General features: G+C 52.8%; 1 protein-coding gene across 1 annotated transcript; it reads right to left on the bottom strand.

The window, feature by feature from the left end:
• Window positions 1-373: 373 nt before the first annotated feature.
• Window positions 374-16,629, bottom strand: WNT4 (Wnt family member 4). Its single transcript, XM_049775564.1, has 6 exons — window positions 16,526-16,629; window positions 14,869-14,931; window positions 11,780-12,015; window positions 1,684-1,815; window positions 1,449-1,591; window positions 374-971 (listed from the first exon to the last, which is right to left on the bottom strand). The coding sequence occupies exons 1-6, from the start codon at window positions 16,627-16,629 to the stop codon at window positions 504-506; spliced, it is 1,146 nt and encodes a 381-aa protein (XP_049631521.1). The 3' UTR covers window positions 374-503.
• Between the last annotated feature and the right edge of the window lie 10,983 nt (window positions 16,630-27,612).

The raw sequence follows: 27,612 nt of genomic DNA, 5'->3' as shown, positions 1-27,612 counted from the left end.
TTTCCCAGATCCTTGAGAAGCAAGGTGACCAGGCTGAAGCTGCCAGGGGTCCATGTGTATGTATGGGTGTGTCATGTCCAGGAGGATGGACCACCCCCCGCCACAGGTCCCCTCATCCCTGTGATAGCTGAGTCCATAGGTATGTGGCTGTAACTCTTCTCGTTACCCACCTTCAGTCTGCAAGTAGAAAGATGGACACGTAACAGCAGAGCAGTCAGCAGCGGCCACGTGTGGACAGCTGGAGGCATGAGCAACATCCTTATTTTTGGTCAGTGGCAGCCACCGAGATCCAGGCTCCAGGGAGACCACAGCAGGTGCCCTGTCAGCGGGCTAGGGTGTGTGTGTCTCCTGCCTGGTTTCGGCAATAAATAACATATGAGGACCCAAAAACCAAGCCAAAACAAAAAATACAACCAGTATCTTTGGGGGTGGGTGGCGGGGGGCACTGTTTAAATGATTGGCCTTCCCCAGCTCGAGATGTTGGCCAGGTGCAGGGGTGGCAGTCACCGGCACGTGTGTAGCTCCACAAGCCGCTGGCACTGCCGGCACTTGACAAAGCAGCACCAGTGGAACTTGCAGCTGCAGCGCTCAGCCAGCTCAACCTGGGCCGTGTGGAAGCCACGGCCGCAGCATAGCAGCTCACAGCCGTCGATGGCCTTGGAGGTCTTGTTGCACGTGCGGCCTCGTGTGCCCAGCACGCCGCTGCGTATGTCCTGCTCGCAGAAGTCTGGGCTGGGCTCCAGGTACACTAGGTCCTCGTCAGTGTGCGGCTTGAACTGTGCATTGCGTGGCACCAACGCCCTGGAGGAGCCCACCCGACGTGGCTCTACCTCGGTGGCACCGTCGAACTTCTCCTTCAGCGCGTGGCCCACCTGACGGAAGGGTGGCACGGCACGCCAGCACGTCTTCACCTCACAGGAGCCCGACACACCATGGCACTTGCACTCCACCCGCATGTGTGTCAGGATCGCCTGCAGGGGCAGGGAAGGGAGAACCATGGTCTGCTTGGCCTGCTGCATGATAAGCACCTATTGTGTGCTGTGGTATGTGTGAACAGCTGAATCCAACCCAATCTTTGCTCTCGAGGTACTCAGAGTTGGTGAGGGAGACACATTTCCTGACAAGGGGCAGAATAACCATGTTTTGTGTGTGCTTTTGAGTATGGTAGTAGGGTTCAACATAGGATCTCTGTGGTGGCCAAGAGCAGGGCTCCCTAACTCTGCTGTTTACTAAGCATATGAGTGGCCATTCTTTGGATGTTGTGGGTGGTGTGAGTTGTGCAAAATTGGGGCTTCCATGGTCTGTAATATTGTTCCCCAGCTACTCCTCTATCCCGACACCCCAGGTCTCATAGAGGTGCTGCTCAGAGCCCGAGTACACATTTTAGAACAGAGTGAGGGAGGGAAGCATTTCTTCTAGCAGAGGAGGGGAGGGGAGAGCCATACTACCTTTCTGCCAGCCTCGTTGTTATGTAGGTTCATGAGGGCCCGGCTGGATGAGGCCCCCTTGCTTCTCTCCCTTACATCCACGAACGACTGGGAGAAGGCCACACCATAGGCGATGTTGTCTGAGCAGCCTGACCACTGGAAGCCTGGACGTGGTAGGCACAAGGGGCCATGAGTGAGTGAGGGCCCAGGCCAGGCCCCCAGCCCTCCTTTATGCACTCCCTATTCTTGTGCTTACCCTGGGGGCTGACCCCGTGCACTGTCCTGTCGCAACCACACTTTTCCAGCTCCCCGCTGCTGCATGCGCGTGTCACTGCAAAGGCCACACCTGCTGAAGAGATGGCGTACACAAAGGCCGCCTCCCGGGTCCCTGTGGGAGGCAGATAGAAGCAGGGCTGGGTCCAGAGTGCTCCCCCTGCTCCACATGGGAGAAGGGCTGGATGGGAGCAGGCTGACTGCCTGGGCCAGGAGTGACCCCTGCAGGCACCCTACTCTTCAGACCCACAGCCTTCTTGAGTCTCAGCAGCTCCACAGATTCTTACAAGGTCCATATCATCATCATCCCGCACCGGGCAGAGAGGGAGTGACCATATGGAAGTCACTTGGGGAGTGACTATGTGGAGGTCACTAGGCCGAGTCAGCAGTCTGACTTCAAAGCTTTGACCACTGGGGGCGCTGCTCCCATCCTCCCCAGATACCAGAGGTCATTTTATGGGAGGTGGGCAGATTTGGCACCACTGTGTCGCTGTGGTAAGCTCAGCTTGCTCCCTTTTGTCAGAGCTGTGCTCTTCTGGGGCCTTTGCCCAGCTGCCCACCTGTTCCTAGGAGACTCCTATCCTTTGGTCCTGCCCAGTCTTTGCTGAGGACATTGTGAACATATTCCTAGAGAACATTGTGCTCCTTTCTCCCTTTAAAAGTGAAGAAGGGGGCTGGAGAGATAATCTAGCAGGTAAGGTGCTGGTCTTTCATGCAGCTGGCTTAGATTCAACCCTGGCATCTCCTTAGGGGAACACAGAGCCATCATTGACCCTAAGCACAGTCAGGAGTCATCCTTGAGCATAGAGTTAGGAGTGATCCCTGAGCACAGTGGCAGGAGTCATCCATGAACACAGTTGGATGCAGCTTCAAGCCTCCCTATCCTACAAAAAGTAAAGTCAGAGAATCAGCCCCTGTTACTTACCTCCCTCACTGAGGATGGGTGGCCTATCACCCCACTAAATTTGGGGTTTCTACTGCACAAAAGCCAGGTTGGCTCTGTGCCAGCCCCATAGACAGTCACATGGAGAGTCAGAAAGGAGGGGAAGTGCCTAGGAGCAGGACTCAGACAGGGGTGTGCCTGCACCCCTTCCTGGGCCCATCCGCTTCCAGGCTCGTCAGGGGTGCTATTCTGGTACTGCCTCGGTCCCTGCTTGAATGGGTGTTTTTATTCTCCTCGGAACTATGCCTTGGGGTGCAGCTGCTGTGTATTCTCCTTCATGTGTATGAACATGTACACACGTGTGTGTGCACACACATGGAGCACTGAGTGATCACTGAGTGATCAGATAACGCATGCTCTTCTCATCCCCAGCCTGTGAGGGCCTCTGTCTGCTCGTGACTGTTCTTCTGTGTCCTGCAGGAGTGCCTGTGTCCGCTGGAGTGAAGGGGCCGGTTTTGGCCCCGTGGTTGGCAATTACCTCTGCGACACCCAGGCCAGCACTCTGCCCCAGGGAGCAGTTGCCGTGGTCAGAGGGAAACAATCACCTCCTGTGTGCGCGTGTCTCTGGACAGGCAGCAGGAGCCGAGGGCTGGACTGGGGGGCAGTGCAGTCCCCGAAGGTTTAGGACGCCCTGTTCTTGGTTGGTCCCAGAGTCAAGGCTGCTGCCCACCACCCACTCACCTCGGCCCACTCTGCCCAGGCTCGGCTATTTGGGGCCGGCCTCAGGGGGCTTGGCTGGAGCCACGGGGCCTCAGCAGTCTGGGAGGGAATCTTCTCCAAGTTAATCGAGGTTAATAGCAGGATCATGTTGGTTGGTTTTGTGCTGTGGCCGCCCAGAAAGAGACGACTTTAGTTTCTGGTATTTCTGGTATTTCCAGGCCTGAACCAGCACAATTCTTTGCCCTGAAGACCAAACAGGGAGGGAAAGCCGGGGATGGGGCAGGTGGGACTGGTGGGCAGCCCAGCCCTGGCCAGTGTGCTGCTTTCTCCTCTGTTCCTCTGAGCTCTCAAGCAGTCACCAGGCTTACCCATTGCCTCTGAGCCATCCCAAAGCATAGAGCAGCCTGTGGTGTTGCTCAGAGAGAGGACTTGGCCTTGTTTTCAAACCCACACACCATGGATGCACTCCAGTCCCTCCTCTCAGAACAGGGACACTAACTTCTCCAAGGCTAGCACAGAGAAAGACCCTGAGCTCAGATGTGGAGGTGCTTCCTGGGCACCAAGGTAATTCAACATAATGATCTTTCTACTCCTCATCTTGCAAATAAGGAAACAGAGGCACTGAACAGGGAATTAACTTGCTTGACAATCCCCAGCCACTGGGTGGGAGGGTCAGAATTGTGAGTTGGCAGCTTGGCCCCCCAGTATTCTACTTGCCTAGGATCTTGCCTCATGGATCCCATATCCCTCAGGAATATGTAGGCGGTTGCTTTCTTCCTGCCTTTGTATTTAAGACCAAGGGGCTTTCCTTAAGACAATCCCAAATCTCATGTGTTCTACATCCAATGCAATTCTCTCTCTCTCTCTCTCTTTCTCTCTCTCTCTCTCTCTCTCTCTCTCTCTCTCTCTCTCTCTCTCTCTCTCTCTCTCTCTCTGTGTGTGTGTTGAGTTTGGGACTTCAACTGGTGGTGCTCAGGGGCTAATCTGGCTCTATGTTCAGATGTGATTCTGATGGCCCTTGGGGGACTATATGCACTGTCGGGGTTGAATCAGGATAGCAACTGTTGAAGCTGCATGTAAGACAGGTGCCTGATCTTCTATGTCATCTCTCTATTCCCAAATTAGTGAGGTAGGGAGGCCACCAAAGGTCTGGAGAACGTGCCAAGTCACCTTGCTTCAAAGATGGGGCCAGGAAGGTGGCGCTACAGGTAAGGTGTCTGCCTTGCAAGCGCTAGCATAGGATGGACCTCGGTTCGATCCCCCGGCGTCCCATATGGTCCCCCCAAGCCAGGAGCGACTTCTGAGCGCATAGCCAGGAGTAACCCCTGAGCATCAAACGGGTGTGGCCCAAAAACAAAAAAAAAAAAAACAAAAAAAAACAAAAACAAAAAAAAACAAAACAAAAAAAACAAAAACAAAGTCAATGGAAGTGCCCTTCTAGAAATTTCTAATTGATCTTTTCCTTGGTTCCAGTGCAGTGGTCCTTCCGTAGATCCTGACTGGAGTGTGGCTAGTGGGGAACTGGGCTGCAACTGCAAGTTGCAAGTACTGGGATACACTGAGAGTGAAGTAGAGGGGCTTCCTTACCATATGGACAGTGACCATCCTATCTTGCCTTTCTAGTGAAAAGATAACCAGGACTAATCCTGGTTTATCTTTCTGAGACAAGCTGGGGTAACGTGAAATTCTTGAAGGTGCCAGAAACTAGCACCCTTCTGCCTTTTCTATAAAGTCATTTTTGCTGACCCACATTCAGCTTTCTCCATGCAGCACTTCTGGGGCCTACAGAAGTGCCATCTTTCCTGAGTCAGAAGGCTGAGAATGCAGAGCCATCTGTGGATCAGGTGACATAGGATTCTTTCTAAGGGCCACTCTGTGCCAGGGCTTCTCCACAGGCTGAATTGGGCCATGACACCTTCAGCAACCAGCTCAGCAGCTCTGCTGTGTGCTGGGAAAAGTGAGGTCCACTGCTGGCCTGGGGGCTCTCAGGCCATCATGACCAAGTAGGAATTGGCATGGAGGCCTGTCTGAGTCCTCTGAGCAATGTATACTCTTCTCCTGTGTGACTCCTGCATGGGAGAAAGCCCTCTAAGCTGTAGCTGAGTTTGGAGGAGAAAGAAGCTGAAAGTAGCTGTGGGCACCAGGCGGGAATGCTGGCACAAGGCCACTCTGAGCACTACTCAGTGATCTGTGGCTAGCCCTGGCAGTAGGTCAGTCCAGGCTCTGGTCCCGAGAAGGTCCCTCACCCTCAGTCTCTCCCTAACCTGCCCCAGCCCACAAAAGCTCATCTTTTGAAACTACCCCAAGGAAGCATCTGTGGATTGAAGACATTTTAGAACAAGGGAAAGAAATCAGACTTGGGAGCTGATCAAAGCCAGGCTGAGACTTTCTAAGGACATAATTTTTCTCTCTGGATCTCCATCTCCCAGACAGGGGAAATAGCACCAACTCCCTCTTTGTGTCCCTGCACCATGTGGACGGGGACACACATTTGGCTCTTTTTGTTGTCGCCAAGTGCCTTCATTGTGAGACTGGAAGCCTAGGCTGTTGTTCCTAGTTTACCTCTGGCCACCAGCACCCTGGAGGGCTGCACAGAGAAGATTCACAGCTACTTGTAAGTAGGGTGGGCCTTAGTAAAGGAAGTGGATACTCAAGGGCCAGGCTTGAGGACTAGACCTGTCCCCACCACTTTTTAGATGTGGGATTTCCATTCTCTTGTCCATAGACTAGGGCTGATAATAGGAGTTTTGACAGAAAGTGCCTCCTTTGTCCCAGGCACATAAAAGACAGTACAGAGCAGCTATTTTGAGTGTGGTGGTAGGACCTTGGCCTCTTAATTCACCTGATAGTAAGAGTCAGGCAGGCAGGACCATTCTGGGGTCATTTATGTGTTTGCCACCAGTGAATGGCTTCTTTTGGGCATTCTTGCTTGCTCTTCTTTTTTTTTTTTTTTTTTTTTTTTGTTTTTGGGCCACACCCTGTGACGCTCAGGGGTTACTCCTGGCTATGCACTCAGAAGTTGCTCCTGGCTTCTTGGGGGACCATATGGGACGCCGGGGGATCGAACCGCGGTCTGTCCTAGGCTAGCACAGGCAAGGCAGGCACCTTACCTCCAGCGCCACCTCCCGGCCCCCTTGCTTGCTCTTCTACAACTATGGTTATCAGTTGTGAACCAGGCACTGAGATATGGCAGTAGAGGGTAGGGGGAGACTGTCCTCCAGGGCCTTCCCTCAGTCTACTGAAATTTCTCTGTTGGCACCAAAAGGCTGCCCTTAGTGATCTCTCAGAAGAGGCCATATATCCACTGATAGTGGAGTAATAGGATTCCCACATTAAGAAGATAGATCTTGGGGCCAGAGAGATAGCACAGCGGTAGGGCATTTGCCTTGCATGCAGTCAAATGGCGGTTTGGATCCTGGCATCCCATATGATCTCCTGAGCCTGCCAGGAGCAATTTCTGAGCTCAGAGTCAGGATTAACTCCTGAGCTCTGCCAGGTATGACCCAAAAAACCAACCAACCAACCAACCAATCAAACAAACAAACAAACAAAAAAAACCCAACCAACCTCCCCCCGCAAAAACAAAAAACAAAAAACAAAGAACAACAAAAAAAGAAGATAGGTCTTGGGGGACAGAAAGAGAATTCAGTGGGTAAGGTATTTGCCTTGCACATAGATGACCCAGATTTGATCCATGGTATCGCATATAGTCTCCCTAGCCCTATCAGGAGTGATTCCTGAGTGCAAAGTCAGGAGCAACCCCTGAGCACCACTGAGTGTGATCCAAAACCAAACCAGCAAACAAAAAAAGATAGGCCTCATTTAGTCATGTACCCACTTACTCAGTCCAGTTTAAGGTAATTAGCCAGCAAAGTATCCAAGATAAAGCCAGACCTGTGGGTTGTGGACAGATAAATTTGGGTTTAATTTCTCATTTTGCCATAACCAGTGGAACTCCAATGCCTTCTAGCTGGACAGGCAGAGCCTGAGAGGGCTCTGGACACAGAGTCCCACTCTCAGGGCATGGGCATGATGGAAGTCATAGAGTGAGACATTGTAAGGGTGTTTGCAAATGTGGAAAGGCCTAGGAGTCTGTTCTGTTTTTTTCTTGCCCATGGCTCTGGCACTGTCTACTCACATGCATCCTAGACTTTTGCAGGTCTCCACAGCAAACCCTTCTCATCCATTATTTCACATCTGTTTCCCAGCTCCCTTCCTGGAGCACAAAGCCTGTGGTCCCATATCCCTTCCGAAAGTTCACTTGCCCAACGATGTCAAATTTCTGGTGAATTTTTCAGGCAAAAGCACATGGCTTGGCTCACCATTGCTTAACCATTTATTTTATGTTTATAGTCCCAAGAGAAAGGGGGGCCTCTGCTGCTTGGGAGGTGAAAGTGTGTAGTATCGGAGGCTGTAAAAACTACCAAGGCTGGCAGTAAGGAAACTGCTCTTACCCAGGGGGCTCTGGATCAGCCAGTGCTTCATAGGTTACTTAGATCCTGTCTGCATCCTGATGGGACTGCTAGCAGGTTGATCTGGAATGGTTTTCGCTCAGCATCAGTGAGGTATAGAGGATATGGAGGACAGGGGTCTTGCCCAAGGTCTCCTAACCATGGGATCTTGGTTGCATGCAAGGCCACCCAGTCTGTTCTCAGCTTTCACTGGGGGTCAAGATAGTTCCCTCCACTATGAGGTGGTGAGTGGGAAGCATGAACACACTGAGGAGCTCTCCACAGATGGGCCTGAGCTACAGAAGCAGGGATCTGTCAGCTCTGATTTCTTCCACTTCTGAGGCCATGACACTAACCAAACACTGACAAGTAGGATCACTATGAGCTTTGAGAGGTTGCCCACACTAGTGACTGTTGACGGCAGGGGTAAGCCCTGGGGGCATCCATGCAGCACATTCTGAATCCTATGACAACCCCAAGGGGCACACCTGAGTGTGGCACTGGCCAGTGACTGAAGTCCACCCCATCTAAGGTCATACGGCTCATGGCCTCCCTCTTCCCAACTCAAGTCTTCCCTGAACCTGCTGCCCCACTTTGGAACAGACAAACCCATTCTCATGCTCAGAACCACCAAGAAGACTTTTTCAATAAGAATTTTAGCTAGATACCATGGAGAAATATAACAGTAATTTCAAGTTGACTTAATGATCTAAATTTTGATAATTCCACTTGCCTTTGGGTCGTAATAAAAATTTTTCAGATAAAGTTTTTTGTGCCTGCAAGGGGTCAGGTTGAGTAATGGGTGGGAAACTTGGGACTCTGGTGGTGGGATTGTATTGGAACACTTAATGCCTAAAACAATTGTATTATGAATAATTTGGTGCTATAAAAATTAAAAAAAATGGGGCCGGAGCAATAGCACAGTGGTAAGGCATTTGCCTTGCACGTGGCTAACAGAACAGACCCTAGCTCAAATTCTGGCATCCCATGTGGTCCCCTGAGCCTGCCAGGAGCAACCCCTGAGCACCACCGGGTGTGATCCAAAAACCAGAAAAAAAAAACAAACATTTTTTTTTTTTTACTAGGGAGCAAGTGAAACAGGAACAAGGGTGGATAAAGGGGAAATCTGGCCCCAGTCACCATGGCTAATGACTGGAGATTCGAACACACCTGGATTTGGCTCCCAGGGCACTAGGTGCTTGACCAAGAATGTAGACTTTACAGGACCAGGGTGCTGTGAGTTGGAAAAGATTCTCAGTGTCTGTACTTGTTGGCAGACCTCCTGGGCTCCTGCTACACTGACAGAGAGGAAGACACCTCTTGGGCCTCACCAGTTGCAGATCAGCACAGACTGAAGCTTCCTCTTCTCTGCACTTTTGAGTATTTGCCCTGTCCAGATTTCTGTGTGCTGGGAATAGGTAGATGAGACATCACCTTTGCTCTGTGTTCTGTTTGTTTGATTTAGGCTTTTGGGGCCACAGCTTATCAAACTTCGGTCAGCTGCATACAAAGTAAGTACCCTAACTGCTGCACTATCACTCCAGCAGCTCCATCATCTTTGACCTTTAAGTTCACTTTGGGGCTGGGGAGACAGCTCCACTGGTCATCTGAAAGGTGTCACAGAAGTGGCTAAGATGAAAACGTGTGTATGTGAGAGAAGGGGTGGGGAGAAATGGAGGGAGAGAAAGAGCTAAGAGAGAGGAGAATGATGAAGAGGGGAGAGGCAAGGAAGAAGGGAAGAGAGGGAATAAAAAAGAGGAAAGAAAGATGGTTAAGTATCTGGATACAATTGGCAAATCTAGGCAGCATATAGAATAAATGGTAATTCCTTTTTTTTTTTTGGCTTTTGGGTCACACTCAGCAGCACTCAGGGGTTACTCCTGGCTCTATGCTCATAAATCCCTCCTGGCAGGCTCAGGGGACCATATGGGATGCCGGGATTCGAACCACCATCCTTCTGCATGCCTTACCTCCATGCTATCTCTCTGGCCCCTTTTTTATAACCACTTTTTTTTTTATTAGCTTTCTTTGCAATTTTTTTAAATTGTCTTGAACATACCTGATGGTGCTCAGGACTTACTTCTGGCACTACTGGTGATGCCCAGGGGACTATACAGGGATTGATCCCCAAGTCAGTCATATGCTAGGCAATCACCCTGCTTGCTATATTATCTTTCTAGCCCCAATTGCAATTTTTCTGTACAATTTTATTATTTACTTATTTTTTGGACCACAACTAGCTGTGTTCAGGGTTTACTCCTGGCTCTGTGTTCAGGGATTACTCCTGACTTTGTGATTAGGGATCACTTCACCAGCGCTCAGTGGACCATATATGGTACTAGGGATTGAATTTCAGTCTATCATGTGCAAGACAAGAACCTTTATCCCTGTACTATCTTTCTTGTCCCTCTATATGTTACATGTTATATGAAATGATAGCAAAACAAAATAATTACCATAAGGGTTGAAACTCCAGGGACTGGAGAGATAATAGGACACTTGCCTTACATGTAGACAATGGTGGTTTGATTCCTAATATCCCATATAGTTCCCCAAATCCTACAAGGAATGATACATGAGCACAGAGCCAGGAGTAAACAAACTTTGAACACCACCAGATGTGAATCCCTCAGTCTCCCAACAACAACAAAAAAGTGAGAACTCCAACCTGATCAGAGCTTTGGATTCCAGAGAAAAGGACACCTCCAGGAGCTGGCAGGAGCTGGCAAAACTGAAGAAGGGAGTTGAGAAAGGGGTACAGGGGTGCTGGGGTATAAAGGGGCACAAGAAACCCAGTGAGTTCTCCATCAGCCATTGACATGCTAAGCACCACAGTACATGGGGACTTCTCATATTCAGGGTCTGCCTTGGGGCCTCCTCCAGCAGGTCACCCATGGCCCTCAGCAGTGGTGCCCTTCATGTCAGTCCCTACACTTCGGGCTGGTCCTGGCCACTCCCATTGAATGGCAGTGCTCAGCTGCGCCAAGCTGAGCGTGCCTCTTTGGCCTCTGCCAGCTCCCAGGAGAATGGCTTCCAAATTTCTATCACAGTTGGTTTCCAGCAACATCCAAATGCTTTGCCACAAGCCCAGCAGCCTCAGCCATCCGTCCACAGGTGCCAAGACAAAGGTTGGCACAGGCAACGCCTTCCTGCTGCCGGGGCAGGGGCAGGGACGGCTGGTGGCTCCGCAGTGTCAGTTTCATGCTCAGGAAGTGGAAAAAGGCAGCTGGTTTAGCACTTCCTCGAGGGCCGAGGCTTGACCGGAGCCCTCTCCAAGAGCCTTCCAGTTGCACGGAACATTCCCTCTGCCCTGGCCCACCTTCCTTCGTGTAACAGCGTCTCACATTTCTGATCTCGGCTTCCCTGAGCATCCCAGCCGAGGCCGGGGGAGGGTGTGTGTGTGAAGGTCTACTCGCAGTCCCAAGTCCCTGTCCTACTCAGTGACTTCCTGTGGGGAGGAGGTGGTCAGAGTACCAATGAAGCGTGATGCTGATTTATGTCCTGACTTTGCCACTTTTGAATTCTGGGGTCTGGGACAAGGTCTTATAGCCCCCAAGTGCCTCATTTTTTTCTTTGCAGTATGGACCCCCATCTCAAAGGCAGCTCAATTAGTCATTACTTCAAGCAGTCCCTGGGCAGTGCTGTTACTGCGAACCCCATTGCCCCTGCTGAATTGGGGGTATGGGCCTGCCTCCCACCAGTCATAGCCCAAGATGACAAGAGTTGGTTCCATGCTGAATTCTCAGTAGGAATCACTGAAGGGACAGGCCAGGTTGGAGCCCCAGGAATTCTGATTTAGTTCCTGGGATCAACTCTGTCCTCTGCCTATGCTTCAGTTGCTCCCTCTGTAGAAAAAAAAAAAAAAAAAAGGAGGGGTTCCCACAGCGTTCAGCCCAGCATAAAGCATGGCATCTTCCTTCCATGACCCATGCACCCCACGCTGCCAGCCAAAATCCCCATCCTCACCTGCACACCTCACCCATGGCGCACTACTTCCCCTAAGCCCCCTTGCATAACCCTCTCACCTTGTGTCACCACTTTGCCAAAGACAGGCAATGAGTCGAGTGTGGAGCAGTTCCAGCGCCGGTTCCGGAACTGGTACTGACATTCCTCGATAGCTAGCTGGGCGCCGCGGCGCACAGAGTCCATCACTTCCAGGTTCCTCTTGCACAGCTGGACTTGCCTCTGGATCAGCCCCTTGAGTTTCTCACAAGTCTCCTCCTCTGAGATACTCCCCACTGACGACAGCTTGGCCAGGTAGCTGGAGAGAGGAGAGCTGGGTGGAGTGTGGGTTGGGGAGGCTCCCACCCAGCTCAGGCTCTGGGAACTGACTCCTCTTTGGATCTCTACACAGTTGAGGTGGGCAAAGCACTGGCAGGGAAGCCACCTCCCTGGTCTAGGTAGCCTCTGTGTCAGTCAGTAGCATCTTTGCCCGATATGACCCCAGAATCCAGCCCATGGGCTCCAGCCACTCTGTGTGGAGGTATCAGGTAGAGTCTGAGACCCTCTGGGTCTCCTGCTCCACTCCTCAAGCACCCTTCACACCCCTGCCACCAACACTGTGATAAGAGCCACTCTGAGCTGCAAGGGCAACATGTCATCACTGCAACATCAGGGGTGGGACCTAGGGAAAGTCAGTACAAGGCAGGGGTAAGGGGCATATTGCAGACTCAAGTGGGTCATACTCTCCTCTCCCCAGTGTGAATCTGGAGCCACATACTGCTTGGCCCTGGGACCTGCTATGCACTGCCCTGTTGCAGCCCCAACCAGAATCTGGGAGATGAAAATATGAGAATATTTGATGGATTCTAAAATGCAGGTTGAGGGGCCAGTGTGGTGGCGCTAGAGGTAAGGCAAAGTTTACTTTGTGCACGCTAGCCTAGGATGAACAGTGGTTCGATACCCTGGCGTCCCATATGGTCCCCCAAGCCAGGAGCGATATTTGAGCCCATAGCCAGGAATAACCCAAGTGTCACCAGGTGTAGCCCCCCAAAAAATGCAGGCTGAGAGATGAGACATAGGCCTTATGGGGAACCAAAGCAACCTCTCTGGCCTCCTGTACCATCTTCACAGGAGCAAGGGTGGCAGACAGCAAGACACAATAGTGGAAAGAGGGAAAGCAAGAGTGGCCCTTCTGCAGGGAGAGTGGGGCATAAGCTCAGCACCTAGTTCTGGGGCTGTTTCAGGGGGAAGACTGGCTTCAAGACACTGACTGAGTCAGAGCCCCAGCTCCTGCTGTGGTACCTACTGCTCAGCCTGCCTCTCCAGAGCAGGACAAAGGACACCTGGAAGGGACCCTATGGCTGCCTAATGGGGGAGACAGACCAAGCACAGACCTCTGGAGCAACCTTTCCCACAGTGGGTGGTTCTACTTCCTGTGGTGCTGGGGTCTCCAGGGGTCATGGGGTGATTCTTGGGTGCAACTGGGGGGCATTTTCTATGTTTTCTTAAAGAAGGTAGATTTCCAGAATCAATGAGTGTTATTTTTCTCTGAAAAGAACATGGCAGGCCAAGTAAGTTTAGGGGGAGGTTTCCTCTTGGGGGAGCAGGGCTTCATAGAGCCAAAGACTAGGAATGTGCCCCGAGGGGATCTTCTCTAGATCCTCACTTTGCTGGTGGGCAGGAGACTGGGGAGGCCCTTCTACTTCCTTCTGTGGGGTGCATTTAAGGCTCAGTGTGTGTAGGTTTTGAGTACCTGTGGGAGCTCAATGTGTAGATTAGGAGCACATTTGGGGACTCAGTGTGTAAAGTTTTTGGGGTGCATGTAGGGATTATTCAGTGTGTTTGTAGATTTGTGGTATGTGTGGGAGGCTGAGGGTGTGTGTGAGCCTAGGTTGGGGTATGTGTAGTTTTGTGTGTGTGTGTGTGCATGTGTGTGTGTGTGTAGAATGCTAAGGTCCACCATAACGGAGCTGCTCATATTGGTCCAGAGAAGGAGTGGAGATGGTTGCCTTTCTAAGGCTCAGTTTCCTCAGTGATGTGTGTGAGCTGATGTGTGTGAGCAAGAGGAAGCCTGTGTATGAGAAGGTCTCCTATGGGCCTCAGTCCATGGGACAGGAACTCAGCATTTGATCATTGAATGAATGAATGAGTGAATGGTGACCAAATAGAGGTAGAAAATACCACCTAGATATGAGGAAATCTTATGATGAAAGTAAAAGGAACAGCTATCTTTTATGGAACCTAGTTAGGGTTTGCCTAAATATGTCAATCTCTCTGTCATCCAAACAACTCCCATTTGATAGAGGAAGAAATTGAGGCATGGGCCAGTAAGTACTTTGCTTTGTTTGTGAGGTTATATAGTCAGATGTGCAGTGACCTAGGTACTGGATCTAATGTGCCTGGAATGAGTCTCAGCCCCAGTGGCCAGAGGGTCAGGGATGGAGCTAGGTTCACTCCACTGAAGGTTGTAGACTAAGGTACAGTTGGTGGGGTTGAGGGTGCCCCAGCCTGAGCTGTGTATGTATAGTGGGATTCTGTGGGCCAGCACAAGGGTCCCCAAGCTTGAATGTGTGTGAGGTCTATGGACAGCACAGGTGTTGGGCATGTGGCCTTAGAGACCACACCCAGGGGCAACTGGGAGAGTGAGGGACATTTTAGTGGGCCACTTTTCCCTAACTGCTGGTGATACTTCCTTCTAAGCTTGTGGACCTCTGATCTGAAAGTCTGTCTCCCTCTCACTATTGCCTCAGCCCTCTGGCTGTGGTACCTGGTTGCATGTGACTTTCTTTATGTGGAGAAGGGATCCTGATGGTTTGGTTGGGGCTTTGAGAAATGAGCAAGATTGGATGGGATTGGACACCCCACCCCCAGTGATTTGCTGAACAGACCTCAGTAATGGTGAAGGTTATGGAGGGAACCTCTCACCTCCCTGTCGGTATGCTAGTGCCAGACTGGTGATCAGGGCAGGTTTGCTTACTTCCCTGCCCTTGCCCTTGTTTCCTACAACAGGACCTGCCCAGGAAATTCAAGAGAGTAGTGAGTGTCCCAACAAGGCCCAGACAGGGGCCTGAGCCTCTCAGAAAGGAGAAGACTGAAAATCAGTCAGAGCAGCCTCTGGAAAAAGCTGGGGTATTGCTTGAATTGAGGGGTTCCCTGAAGGAGTGGGTCCCACCTGATACTATTGGCCTGCAGGGGGCGCCAAGAGCCCAGCAACTGGCGGTGGGCCAGGCCAACACTGAGAGGCCGAGGGACAGGGTGCGACCCAGTTTTCCTGCTCAGACACCAGGAGATGGGGGAGATGGAGGGAGGGAGGGAGAGAGAGAGGTGGGGGGGAGGGAGGGAGAGAGAGAGCTGGCCTGTTCATAGTAGGCCAGCTCCGTTGGAGTCACTGTCTCCTTTACTCAACTGAGAGGCAGGTGGGTTTGTGTAGAGTCTGGCTCAGAAGGGCAGAGTGAGCAGTCTGGGGGCCACCCTATCCACTTGGGGCCATCTCCCCTGGACTCAGGAGACAGGGTCTTCCTGCCTCTGGACTGGGAGGTGAGACTGCACTCTGATGGCCTGAGGTGACATCCACCCTTCTTTCCTGGACTCCACTCCCTGGGGTCACAGCCAAAATGACATTGGAAGGGACTTGTCTGTGTGAAGGAATGGTCAGGCTGTCAATGGCCATGGGACACCAGGACTGCATCCAGGAAGAGGCTGAGAAACCATTTCTGTGGCGGAGTGTGCCCGGACCCAGGACTGGCTCTTGTTCCTTCAGACCCACATCTCCTTCCTTCCTTGGTGCAGCAGCTGCCTCCTCCTTGGTTCACCTGAGTCTGGTTCTGAAGGTTCCAGCCTTGTCTAGGGAGGTCTGGGTGCCAGGCAAGGAATGGGTGACCAGAGTTGCACCCCTTGGCAATACAAACTTGTGCCAACCCTACTATCTTGTTCCAAGACCCAGTTAAGTGCTGAGCCTCATTTTACAGAGTAGCAGAGGGCTAGAGAGGGGGTTCAGTGTCCCTCGTTGCAACTGGCCCTTGTCTTACAACTAACGCAAGGCATACAGTGGGTGGAGTTTACTAAATGTTGCATGAGTGGGGCTCCATCCTGGCTGCTCTGTTGCATTCACCTCCACTCAAAGGGGGAGAGAGTGAGGGTGTGGGATGGAGACAAAATGGGTCTACTGAGACTCTCAGGAGTGAAGCCAACAGCCTGAGGACCTTAGGAGTCCCCTTCTTGTCTCATAAGGTGGTTCAACCTTTCCCCCAGAGACATGCACGCCACGTGCTGACCCAGCCTTTGCAGAGGGCTCAAATGTCCATGCACAAGCCTTTTTAGGGGGAGTGAGAATGGCCCTGTGGCCTGTGTTGGGCCCTTAGTGTCCCTGCTTGCTCCCCTCATCCTGCCTGCATGGTCCCGTTTGCATTTCTTCCTTCCCTTGCCATCAGGGTTTCTCAAGCTGCCCAGCCACCAGGTTTCAAGTCCCAGCCGTGCCATTAGTCAGGCTACCCCACCAGTCCAGGCCACCCCACTGCCACTGCCAGCTAGCCAGTGCCTGTCTCCTCATAGAGAGGCTGAAGGGTCCTCCCAAGAGGCCCCCCCACCACCACTCCTCACTGCACCCAGTCTGCGTCTGCAGCCTGCTCAGCTGGAGGGCCTGGCCCTGCCAGGGAGATCAGATCCTCTCAGCCACCTGCTGTTTTCATTAGAAACTAAAATTAGCTGGGCTGGTCCCAAGCTTTTCCAGGTTTGCTTGCTTTAAAAAAAATAAAGCACCACAAAAAATATATTAAAAATATGTATGATACAAATTCCTAGAGGAAAGTTCTTACTGCTCCGACTCCTACTGGCTGTTACCATGCTGCTCAGGAGGAGGAGAGGGGACGGGAAATAGCTGGAGTGCTTTGGAGGCCAAAGAGATCAGTGTCTCAGTGTCGTGGGTCCTGGCCATGCCAGCAGGCCTCCGGGCCCCCTCCCTGCCAGCCTGGGCCACATTTAGAGCTTCCTCAGGAGTGTCAGGCTGAGACACCGGGGAGGAAGGAGGCCAAGTGGATAGGAGCAGGAAGGAAAGATGTCTGCAGAATGGGGAGTCTCAAGTCAGACTCAGATCAGACCCCAGCCAAGACTGTGCACTGAATAATGAGGTGAGAAAATGGCACCTTCTCTGTACCTAACTACTGATATCCTACCCTTAAAAGATGTCAAAGACCCCAGCCCTGCTGTCTTCCCCTAGGTGCTTTTGTCCCAAGACCCTGGCAGCTCAGTGTGGCCAGTAGGGTTGGTCATTGTGTTCCCTGCAAGTAGACCAGCAAGTCTACTGAGGTCAGTGTAGAATGGGCAAAATGAGAGCTCTAATCTCTGGGGCTGCCTTGAAGCCATGTTCACTCAGCAGGCAGCCATGGTGGGATTACCCTACTAAGACATCCTACCCATTCTCATTCTTCTCTCAAAGCCTCATCTTAGTCTGTGGAGCTGAACCCCTGGGCTATCCTGGGTTCCATCAGTCCTATCCTGCTGGATTCTCAAATCATTTGAGGAGGGGATATCTGCCCTCTGGGGAACATGGACCACTTCAACCCCAGCTGGCAAAGCTTGAATAGACTCTATGCTGAGTATGTGGCCATTGAAGGTGTGTGCTAGGGGTGTTGACCTACTCAAGGATCCTCTGAGGGGCAAGAAGTGTGGAGTTAGGAGATCTACATGGGGTCACTGGGCTGAGGAGAGCAGGGACAGTGGGGTTCCTGCACAGGCTCAATCTGGCAGACTTAGAAGCTGTTTGTGGGTTTAGGAGACTGGGTAAGGAACCTGCTATTCTGTAACTTGGATTATTTGCACAATGACCCAATCGATGAGTATAGTCTATTGCAGTTCTTTTGTGGGTGTACAGAGCTGAAGATGGAACCTAGGTCCCATGCATGCAAGGCTGGTGCTTTACTGGTGGGTAGATTTCAGCCTTCTAGGCTGGCCCCTCTGCCGAACCACTAAGGAAACTGTCTCTGAGAGGCATAAGGTTGTGACCATGCTTTGGGTCATGGACAGTCATCCTGGTTCCTACATGTAGGCTCCTGACTGGGCTATAGCAGTGATCCTGGGGCCAAGGGCTGATTTGGAGTGTGTGTGCTGGGGACAGGAGGACTAAGTCCATTGAGGGGCTATCTGCACCGAGTTTTTTATTTCTTAGGAATTATTCCTCATGGGCTCACGGGACCACATAGGATGCCAGGGATCAAACCCAGGTGAATTGCATGCAAGGCAAGCATCCTACCTACTGTACTATCAGCTGCCTGTGCCCTATTAGGGTTTGCCACTTAGGGCCATGGAAGAAGTTGCTGCTACCAAGGGCCCAAACATCCTGGAGGCTGCCATGGAGGAGGTACCAGTTTCAGAGATGCTCACAGCAATGTGTGTGTGTGTGTGTGTGTGTGTGTGTGTGTGTGTGTGAAAGAGAGAGAGAAATTAAGAAAGAGAGAGAGAAATTAAGAAAGAGAGAGAGAAGGACAGAGAGAAATAGAGATATACAGAGAAATACAGGGAGAGATACTATTGCCTCCACACCCTTCTTTACTTGGCATTAGTGCGCTGCCTTGGGCTCTCAGTGTTACTCGGTACAAGGGGGCAGGTGTATTTTCTTTAGTTGTGGGGTGGGAATGATGACTCTCTGGGGCACTCCAACTCCTGTACCTTTAGGTATAATTCCCTCTATACCCTGCTCCCCAGGATCCACAGCTTCCTCTACTTTCCATTCATAGAAGACTCAGTACTCAGTTTTCTACCTCTCAGCTTCCTGGTTTCCATGATTTTCCCCCCATACTCTGCTCCCCAGTATCCTCCTTATCTCCACCCTCATTCCTTGCTCACAGGACCTGTTCTTGGGAGCTGGTGACTGCAAGGCCAGATGACAAAATGACTGGAGCCTGTGAAGACTCTTCCTTCTTTCCCTGGGGCAAATGTGACTGTGGTGGGGAGTGGTATTAGACTGGGGGCCCTTCCTTTTTTTTTTTTTTTTTTTGGCCGCACCCTGCAGTGCTCAGGAGTTACTCCTGGCTTTGCGCTCAGAAATCACTCCTGGTTAGGGGGACCATATGGGATGCAGAAGATCGAACCTGTATCCATTCTGGGTCAGCTGCACACAAGACAAATGCCCTACCACTTTGCTACTGATCCTGGGGGCCCTTCCTGACCTGATCTTGCCCTCTAATCTGCTGCCAGAGAGCTTCTCCCGGCAGCACTCACCCCACTTGTGTGTCCCCCAAGTTGCCATTCTTGCCTTTGCAGCTGCCAAACCAGCAATCTCTCCCTGCTCATCAGTGAAGGAGGAGGCAAAGTGCATACCTGGGGGATTCCAGAGGGTTTTTGTGCTCAGTAGATCCATATAGAGGCCCATCCAGAGAGCCTGTGTCCACACTGCCACCTACAGCCACCAGGACTGATGGGAAAGGCTTTCTGGCTTTCAAGGCTCATCCCTGCAGCACCATGCTGGCTGGAACTGGTGCCGTGGGCCAAATTTTTCTGCCACAGGAGTTCCAGTCAGGGGCATCTCTAGGCTCCTTGGCTATTTTCTGCTGCTTCTCGTGTGCCTCTTCTGGGTGCCCCCATGAGCAGAGAACTGGCCAGAGGTGCCTCTTGGGACATAGTCCTGCTCCATCCACTGCCTCACTCCCCTTCTCTTCTCAGACCACATTCCCTCCACCATGGGGGTCTGACTTCTTGGCAGGGGGATTTTTAAAATATAGTTTGGTTTCAAGTTTGCCAGGAGATGTGGGAGGTGGAGGGGGGTTTGGCTGGGAAAGGGGGAACTGGTGGGGTCACGGCAGGGAGCAAGTCTTATCCTAAATTTGGCTGAGTCACAGAAGATGCAGTTCAGGACTCAGATAAAACCTGGCAGCTCCGGTGGAAATCTGGACAGCGATCGTGGGGTCTCCATGTTGCCTTCCAGTTGAGTCTGCCAAGTGCACCAGCAGCAGTTCTTGAAGCTCCTTGGGAGTGGGGGTGACTGGCAGAGTCAATGGCAGGCAGCTGTCATCCCCATCAGTGGTCCTCCTTCTCCTATCCCCAGCTGGCTCAGCTGAACCCTTCTTCCAGAGGGAGGAACTAGAGGAGGAGGCTCAGTGCAAATGCTCAGCTTTCCAAATACACCCACAGGGCCTGAATTGGGCGAGTTTCAACAGGTTTGGGGAGCACTGTCTTGTCAGATGCTTGCTGAGTTGCTCAATTACTAATCCCGGGTTGAGGGAAGAGTTAGGACACCGCAGACAGCTGGGTCATGACTGCTGAGCGCCTCAAGCAAAGCCAGGTCCAGGGGCCCTGTGTGCAGGGCGAGGGCAGGCAGCATGTAGCATGCATGGCTCAGAGAAGTCTGCCTTGCAGAAGAGGGTAGGGATGGGAGCTGAGGGGCAGACAGATAGATCTGTAGCTTTGCAGAGTGCTGGGTCAGAGCAATGACCACAATGACTGAAACCACTTTGGCTTATGTTCATATCATGAGGCTGCACTTCATGCCCTCTTGAGGACTTTAGAGTTGCACCAAAGAACTTTAACTGCCCCCTGCGTAAGCCAAGCCCTTATTGCTTCAGTCTTGTGTTAGCTGAGCACCTAATGCATGCCAGACCTGAGCTAGGATCTCTGGGGAAGACTGTTATGGTGTCCAGGTGTTTATATTTTATTGGAAATATTCTGGACTATAGTTACTGGACAGGAAACAATTTTAGAGGTAGGCACTAACATGAGAGAGGTGGACAGGAGAAAGCCCATCAATCTCCAGTGTTGTTTCTGGTCAGTTGACTGGCCATGGTTTGCCTGGCCCTCTGCACCTATGGATTGAAGCATTTGTATAAGAACCTTCTCCTGCCTCTCTGGTGAAGGCTGGTGGGGAGAACTAAGGATCTAATGTGGTAAAGGGGGAGAAAGTGCTTTGAAAACCACTAATTCTCAGAGGAGGATTGATCATCTACCAACCCTGGAGAGATTTTTGGTGGACCCTAGGGTGTTTCTGGATGCCATTCTACTTCCCACTGTGGCTCTTAGATAGGTGAACTGTGGAGGGTTGTAGGTTTGTCTCGACTGAAGTTCAGTGCTCCAAGCCAGAAGAGGCTCTAAGCAGGTGGGCTTTGACTCTATAAAGGAAGAGAGGGAGGGAGGGAAACCTTAGACCTAGGGGCTGGGAACTCTGCCTGGGGAGACAGGCCACACTTTTACCAATGGGTCTGACATTGACTTTCTGACCTGCTGTCAACCTTTTGTTACTGATGCCCATGAGATACCCCCAACCCTGCCTGACACTAGAGAGCTTGGCTGAGACATATAGAGTGGGGGTTTTATCTGTCAAGTAGTGTGAGGTCCCCTCTGGGTTCACTGAGGACATGTCAGGCAACTACAGCTCTTGGGGCTCCTGGGAGAAGTATGTGGGAGAAATGACAGATCTGGGTTGACAACAGTGGGGGAGCAGGGCTGAAGCCTGTTTTTTTGGATATCCTGTGAGAGGGGAGCCCTGTTATCTATGGCTGGGTCCATGCTGGGGTGCTGCTTACAGACTGAGGAAACTGAATTTCCTTGTCCAGGTTTCTCAGACAGGTGAGATGACATACTAGTGATAGTACTGTGGGACTGTCTCTCTTTCTTCATCTCCCTATGGTAACCCCACTGTCATCCAGTACCTCCACACTAATGAAAACAAAGTTTTTCTACCCTCACTCTTTTCCAACTATCATGGGTTTCAGTGCAATCTGCTGAGGATGGCATCTAGGATACGGAGAGAGGGCTACGGGGGCCAACCAGCAAGTGGCATAGAATGAGGATTAAAGTCCAGTCCACTGGCTCAGGATGAGGTACACAAGGCATTGATTAGTAGGGTCTATAGCAGAGGCCCTACTCCTCCATCCATACTTCCCTTTGCAGGGAGCTGCCACAAGCTGTCAGCTCACTCTGAGTGCCAGACACACATCTAATCAACAGTTCCCAGCTTCTCTGGGCTTGCCCAGGCCTCTGATTGCAGAGCCCTTTCAGCTCGGCTCTGTCCTGCCCAACAGCTGCACACAGCAGGACACCTGCTTTTCCTGCCAGGCTACCCACCCTAGAGACAACAGGCTGCTTTGCCACGGGCCAGCCAGCTGACCCTGGGCTGGAGGGAGTGTGGACAGCCATGCCTTGCTTTTCTCCAAGGGCTGCCAGACATCCTCCGGGGCTGGACTTCAGCATCATTAAATTGGGAAAGACACAACTCTAGCCAATAGACTGGCAGGAAACCTGCTTGCCCAGGGCCTTTACTCCCAGAGGCAGCCCAGAACTGACACTTGCCATGGACTAACTAGGGAACTTGGGACACAACCTCTGTGATCCCCTATCTTTCCATCTGTCAAATGAGATTCAGATATCATCAGGATTTAGGTACCAGGGTGCTGTTACTATCCTTCTCATGATTGGGATTCTATAAGCTATAGCTCACACCATCTCCCTTTAGACAGCTGCAGCTGGGCACTGTCCTACTCATGCCAGGTGAAGTCTCATTCTCATCTTCTCTCTAGATCCCATGTCCTTGTTCCCAGGAAGCCAGGTGATGCCATCTTTTTATCCCAGAGCCAGCCTTATCACAGCTGGTGCCTGACCAAGCTCTCCATCGAAGCCTCTGCCTGAGAGGGGGCTGGGTACCCATTTGCTCCTCCTGCCTGGAGCTGAGCAAAGACCCTTGGCTGGAAGCCCGGGGTGGAGCAGGAACGAACCGGGTCACCCAGTGCCCTGCTTTGCGGCAATCTGAACCATCCCTGTTGCCCCGAGAACAGGTTTGCCCACCTCCCTCTCCCCACCCCTGCAGTGGTGCTCCAGACCCGAACTGTGAAATTCCCTGTAAGGTGGCTGATCCAGAGCCTAGGGGCTGCCTCCCTAGCTGGGGTTGCTGAGAGGTTGGGGTGGGGATGCTGTGGTTATAGTCTCCTCTCTGGGACTGACTCAGGGCAGGTGGGTGGAGTGACGCTGCCTGGGAGTCCTCAAGCTTCGGTTCAATCTCAGCTCTGCATTTGAACAGGTGGTATCTGGGGCCAGTCGCAGCCCTGGTTTGGGCCAGTGGCACACTGGCAGTCCCAGGGCCTCTGTGCATGGGCCAAACTCCATGGTAATTGCTGCTCTCTTCCCTGACCACCTGGGCCAAGTCACTTCTCTTCTGCCTTTGCACAGTTCTGGGCACTGGATCACACCCACTTTCTGTTCTTCCTGATACACACTTATTTTGGAGACCCCTGTTCTGCACCCAGGCTCTCCACAGTTGGGGCCAGGAACTTGAGATTTCCCCAGCCCATCAGTTCCTTCTTAAATCAGTGGCCCAGACCACACTTAAGGGAGAGGTGACCTAGAGGAGCCAGTGGGAGGAGGGATGGTGTCCCAGTCTCTGAACCCCTTTTGCCACTATTACTGAAGTGTTAATCAAATGAAGGCTCCAAGAAAAACAAAAGCTCCGTGGCCACTCCAGGCTGCCCGGGAGTTCCTCGCCCGCCTGCTCTCAGAACAGCTGGGGGAGTTCTACATCACCTCCACCTCCTCCCACCCATCGCTGGGTGCCTCTGACCGTAACCAGCACTCCCCCCCTTAAGTCCGCAGGGCCTTGGTTGGCCACAATGACCTCGCAGCAACAGCCATTGGGCATTGGGGGCAATTTCATGGGAGATATTTGTTCTTTGGTCTTGATTCACAGAGATTTTTTCCTCTCCCACTGTCTCCATGGAAACACCAGTGACACTCTTGGCTATCCCCCTTCCCACCTCATGCTTTTCCGATCAATATTGGAGCTTGGCTCCCTGCTGGCTGCCCACAGCAGAAGGGGCAGAGCTCTGGGCAGGAGGAAGGAGCCGGGGCTGAGCTTGAGCACAGGTCAGGGGGTGTCCAGAGTCCTCCTGCACCCATGTTCACCAGTCACTGTCCCCTTGACATCCCACGTCTCCCAGCAAACTTCCCCTTCCAAGAGAACCCCTGGAGCCAGCCAAGTCAGTCAGGGAAATAGAGCGGTCACCACCCTGCCTCCTCCACGGAGATGAAGGCTGGTGTCCTGCAAAGCTGGGCTGAGTTTCCTCCTGGCCGGGAAGAGAACCGGTCAGCGCGATCTGCGGGCTCTCGGAGGCCCTGCGCCCCGTCTTTCCTTTTTGGATTCCTGGCTCCCGCCCCCCAAAGCAGAAACAGGTCCCTGCACGCCTGCAGCCCAGCCCCGCAGCGCGGCGCCCGGAGCTCCCGAAGGCTCCCTTTAACTTGTCGGAATTAACCTGCTCTTCTGTCCTGGAGCCCTTCCTGGAAATGGGCTTCCTCGCGACCTGTCAGCCCTGCACCCAGCGCTCGCACCTCTTGCATTCTCGGTTGCCCCAGAGTGCGGACGCCTGTCGCCTCCAGGCTGCGAGGTGGACCGGGGCAGATGGGGTGGCCGGAGGGAGGCCCTGGCAGCAGCAAAGCGAGCGAGCGAGCGAGCGAACCCCGCGCCCCGCGGTCGAGACACCTGCAGGGCGTCCCCGCGCCCGCCGCCCCGTGCCGCCTGGCACCAGCCCACTGTCCCCCTCCGAACGCGCTCCCAGCCCGGCCCCGGTCCCAGCCCAACTTACAGCCAGTTGCTCGCAGCGGCCGAGAAGACGGCGAAGACCAGGAGGCGCAGCGAACGCAGGCACGAGCGGGGACTCATGGTGCTGCCGCGGGCGCCCGGCCCGGGGCAGCGGCTGCAGCCGCGGGGGGCCTCCCGTCGGGGCGGCAGGTGGGCGCCCCGAGGGTGGGCCGGGGCGCGCGCGCGGGGCTCTGCCTCCGTGCCTGCCGGCAGCCCTGCCCGCTGTTGCGCCCGCTGCCCGGCGCGGACTAGACTGTCAGCGCCGCCCCAGAGCCTGCGAGCGGCGGCGGAGGCGGGCGGCCAGCCGGGGGGGACGGGCCAGGGGCGGGCCGAGGATGGGGTTACCTGGGCGGGCCCAGCGGCCCGGGACACCCCCCCACTCCCGGGGGCGGGCCTGAGCTGCAGTCTCCGCAGCCTCTCTCTCTTCCCCGAGGGACCCGGCTTCTCCCGGGGCCTCCCGAGTCCGGGAGTCCAAAGGACTCGAGGCCGGTGCTCAACTCGGGCGCTCTTGGCAACGCGCCTCCTCGCCCGGAGGCGAGGGACTCAGCTGCCCGGTGCCCTCCCGAGTTTTGGGAACGGGGGGCACAGCTCCCCCAGCCCGCCGCGTAGGGCACTGCAGCGCTGCCCGCCCCGCCTCGCCCCGCCTCGCCCCCCGCTGGCGCCTCGGAGCCGGACACCGGCCCGATCGAGGCTGCCAGGATGCCCGATGCTCCTGCCAGCCGCGCGCACCTAGCGGCTAGCGCTCGGCCGTCTGGCGCAGCGCACCGGCGCGCTCAGTGCAGCCCGGCCACCCCCCGTCGCGCCCTCCCAAGCTTTCTGGCCAGCATGTCCTCCGGCCCAGCCCCCTCCCTGGCGCTCACCTCCCTCCAGTCTTCCGGGAGCTGGACGGGGCCTCCCCAGCTTGGGACAGTGACCCGAGACTTCGGGAACCCGAAACCTCGCTGCTGCCGAGCTACGAAATCTGGACGCGCCCTGAGCAGCAGAATCTTGACCAAGCCCTTTACTTCTCTGGCTGGGGTGTACGTTTTCTCACTGGAGAAGTGGACATTGGACTCGGGAGGGCTTTGTAAGTATGGAAGGCGCTAAGGAAAAGTCTCCTGGGCACACGGGCTAAATCTGCGTTTGAATTTTTGTGTCCATGGCGCTTGTTTTATATAAGCTCTCCCTCGGTGCAGCCCCCCAGCTCCGTGACTGGTCCAGCTGGATAGCTGTGATGTGTGAGGGATAAATGAATGAAGTGGAACTGCTTAGACCCAGGAGCACCTCCTGCACCACTGTTGGGTTGGTCACCCTTCATTCAGGCTATCACTGAGAAGAGTTTGCTCTTTCCAGCACAACACCTTCTAGGCGTCTCTGAGCTGCTTCTCTGCCAGCCTCAAGCTGTGTCCCACCGCTATTGAGAGGGCAGGGACCTGGTGTCTAAATGGGGGAACTAAGGCCGAAAGAGAGGTTTGTTTCCACCTGGAATGTGCTGTCTGGGACAGGCTCTCGATCCCCCAGAGTGCTCCCTGCCCAGCTCACAGGAGGGACTCCACAAACATTTGGTACCGAGAGTGGGCAGGTGGCAGAGATTTGTGGAGTTGAGCAAGAGTACAGATGGAGAGAGGCTCACGTACCATATGTCTAAATATTTGCAAGTTATAAATCAAGCTAACAAAATGTGAAATAAAATATGCTACCTTGACAAGTAGACTTTCCTAACAAGCTGGAAGGCTATCTTTGTATGCAGACTTCTCAGTGTCCCTGTGCAGAAGCAGTGACAAGGCACAGGTGTTCCTCCTGTCCTGCTCTGCCTCATTCGTTCCTGTACAGGGCCTCACATGCTGGGAACATCTCGGCCCAGACACATGTTGATCATCTTAGTCCACACACAGAAACTTTTCAGTTCACAGAGCATTTTAGCCTGCACACAGAAATGCCTTAACCTGTACATGAGAATGTCTCAAGTTGCTCATGGTAACATCTCAGCTCCTGCACAGAACATGCCAGCTTGCACATGGGAATGTCTCAGCACATATAAACTGCAGTCATGGCATCCCTTTTCCTGGAACTACTACTACTTCTACTACTCCCTTCTTCCTCCTAAAGCTGTGCTGCATGCTGTCCTTTGGGGGGCTGGAGCCACGGAGGAGCCCCCTTCCCTTTAGGGATGTGTCTTTGGACAGGAACTTCGGTACACTGGGAACCCAGAATGTGAGCTAAAGAATGTGGGTATGTCCCCTTGGTCTCTTCTACCCTGTGGTGTGAGCTTGGCTGGAGAAGGAACAGAGTGCAGGTTTTGTGGGGATGTCCCAGCAGGTTGATGCTGTATTACTAAACTATTTTGAGCCCAAACAGACATATCCTGTAGTCTCAGTGTGCTAAGGGGAACAATAATAACCCAGACAGGGCAATACAGAGTGGCCATATACTTTTCTTCCAAGCTAGGACATGCTTGATTAGTGACAAAGGTTCTAAATGGAAGCCTATTGGAATATCAGACGTAGATTAAGACCATACCAAGGAAACTGGGAGGACTTGTCATATATATATATATATATATATATATATATATATATATTTGTATTTTGGGCCATACTCAGCAGTGCTCAGAGATTATATCTAGCTCTATGCACAGGTATACTTTTGTTTGTTTGTTTTGGGGTCACACCTGGCAGCACTCAGGGATTCCTCCTGGCTCCACACTCAGAAATAGTATCTGGCAGGCTTGGAGGACCATATGGGATGCCAGGATTCTAGCCATCATCCTTCTGCATGCAAGACAAATGCGCTACCTCCATGCTATCCCTCTGGCCCTGCACACAGGTATACTTTTGTTGGGCTCAGGGATAATGGGATGCCAGGGATCAGACCCAATTTGACTGCATGCAAGGCAAATCCCTGCTGTACTACCACTTTAATCCCAAAGTTGTTCTTTACTTTCTTCCCTTTTACAGATTAGGAGAAGCAGGTTGGAGAGGTCAGTAACTTCAAGGATAGGGGTTGGCCTAGACCTAGAGCCATGTTTTCCACCTGCTTGAGGCTCCTTGTCGAGTAATTAGGAGTTTGGATTTATGCTCTGATCTAGATGGAGCACATGCTCCAGCCTTGGGGGTGCTTGTGCATGGTCAGTGTCTATACCTACCAGATGGGGACACTGTCTGATCACCTTCTCTTGGAGCCCTTGGGGAACATATAGGAAGCAGAGGGTGAGTCCTATGAACTGCTGAGCTGAGAGCATGGAGAGAAGAGGCCCAAGGCCAGTCGGGCCCGCCTTGCTAATGATAAGGGAGAGGAGGAGGCCTGTGATCTGAATCAGCGGAAAGTCTGCATGTGAAAGTCTTGGAGGGAATGCTCTTTGAACTTTCAAGACAGTTCAATGGTAAA

The sequence above is a fragment of the Suncus etruscus genome, chromosome 6 (assembly GCF_024139225.1).
Source record: "Suncus etruscus isolate mSunEtr1 chromosome 6, mSunEtr1.pri.cur, whole genome shotgun sequence".
NCBI classification, from domain to species: Eukaryota; Metazoa; Chordata; class Mammalia; order Eulipotyphla; family Soricidae; genus Suncus; species Suncus etruscus.
The sequence above is the reverse complement of the archived record's forward strand: the minus strand, read 5'-3'. Positions and strand labels throughout refer to the sequence as shown.

Bases quoted from the DNA above. Each gene is read 5' to 3' on its own strand.
- WNT4 (XM_049775564.1), bottom strand. From the start codon at position 16,629: ATGGCCAGGACCCACGACACTGAGACACTGATCTCTTTGGCCTCCAAA. The intron at 1,592-1,683 runs GTAAGCACAAGA...TACCACGTCCAG, and splicing joins GCACGGGGTCAGCCCCCAGG to GCTTCCAGTGGTCAGGCTGC. The intron at 972-1,448 runs GTAGTATGGCTC...CTGCCCCTGCAG, and splicing joins ACAACGAGGCTGGCAGAAAG to GCGATCCTGACACACATGCG.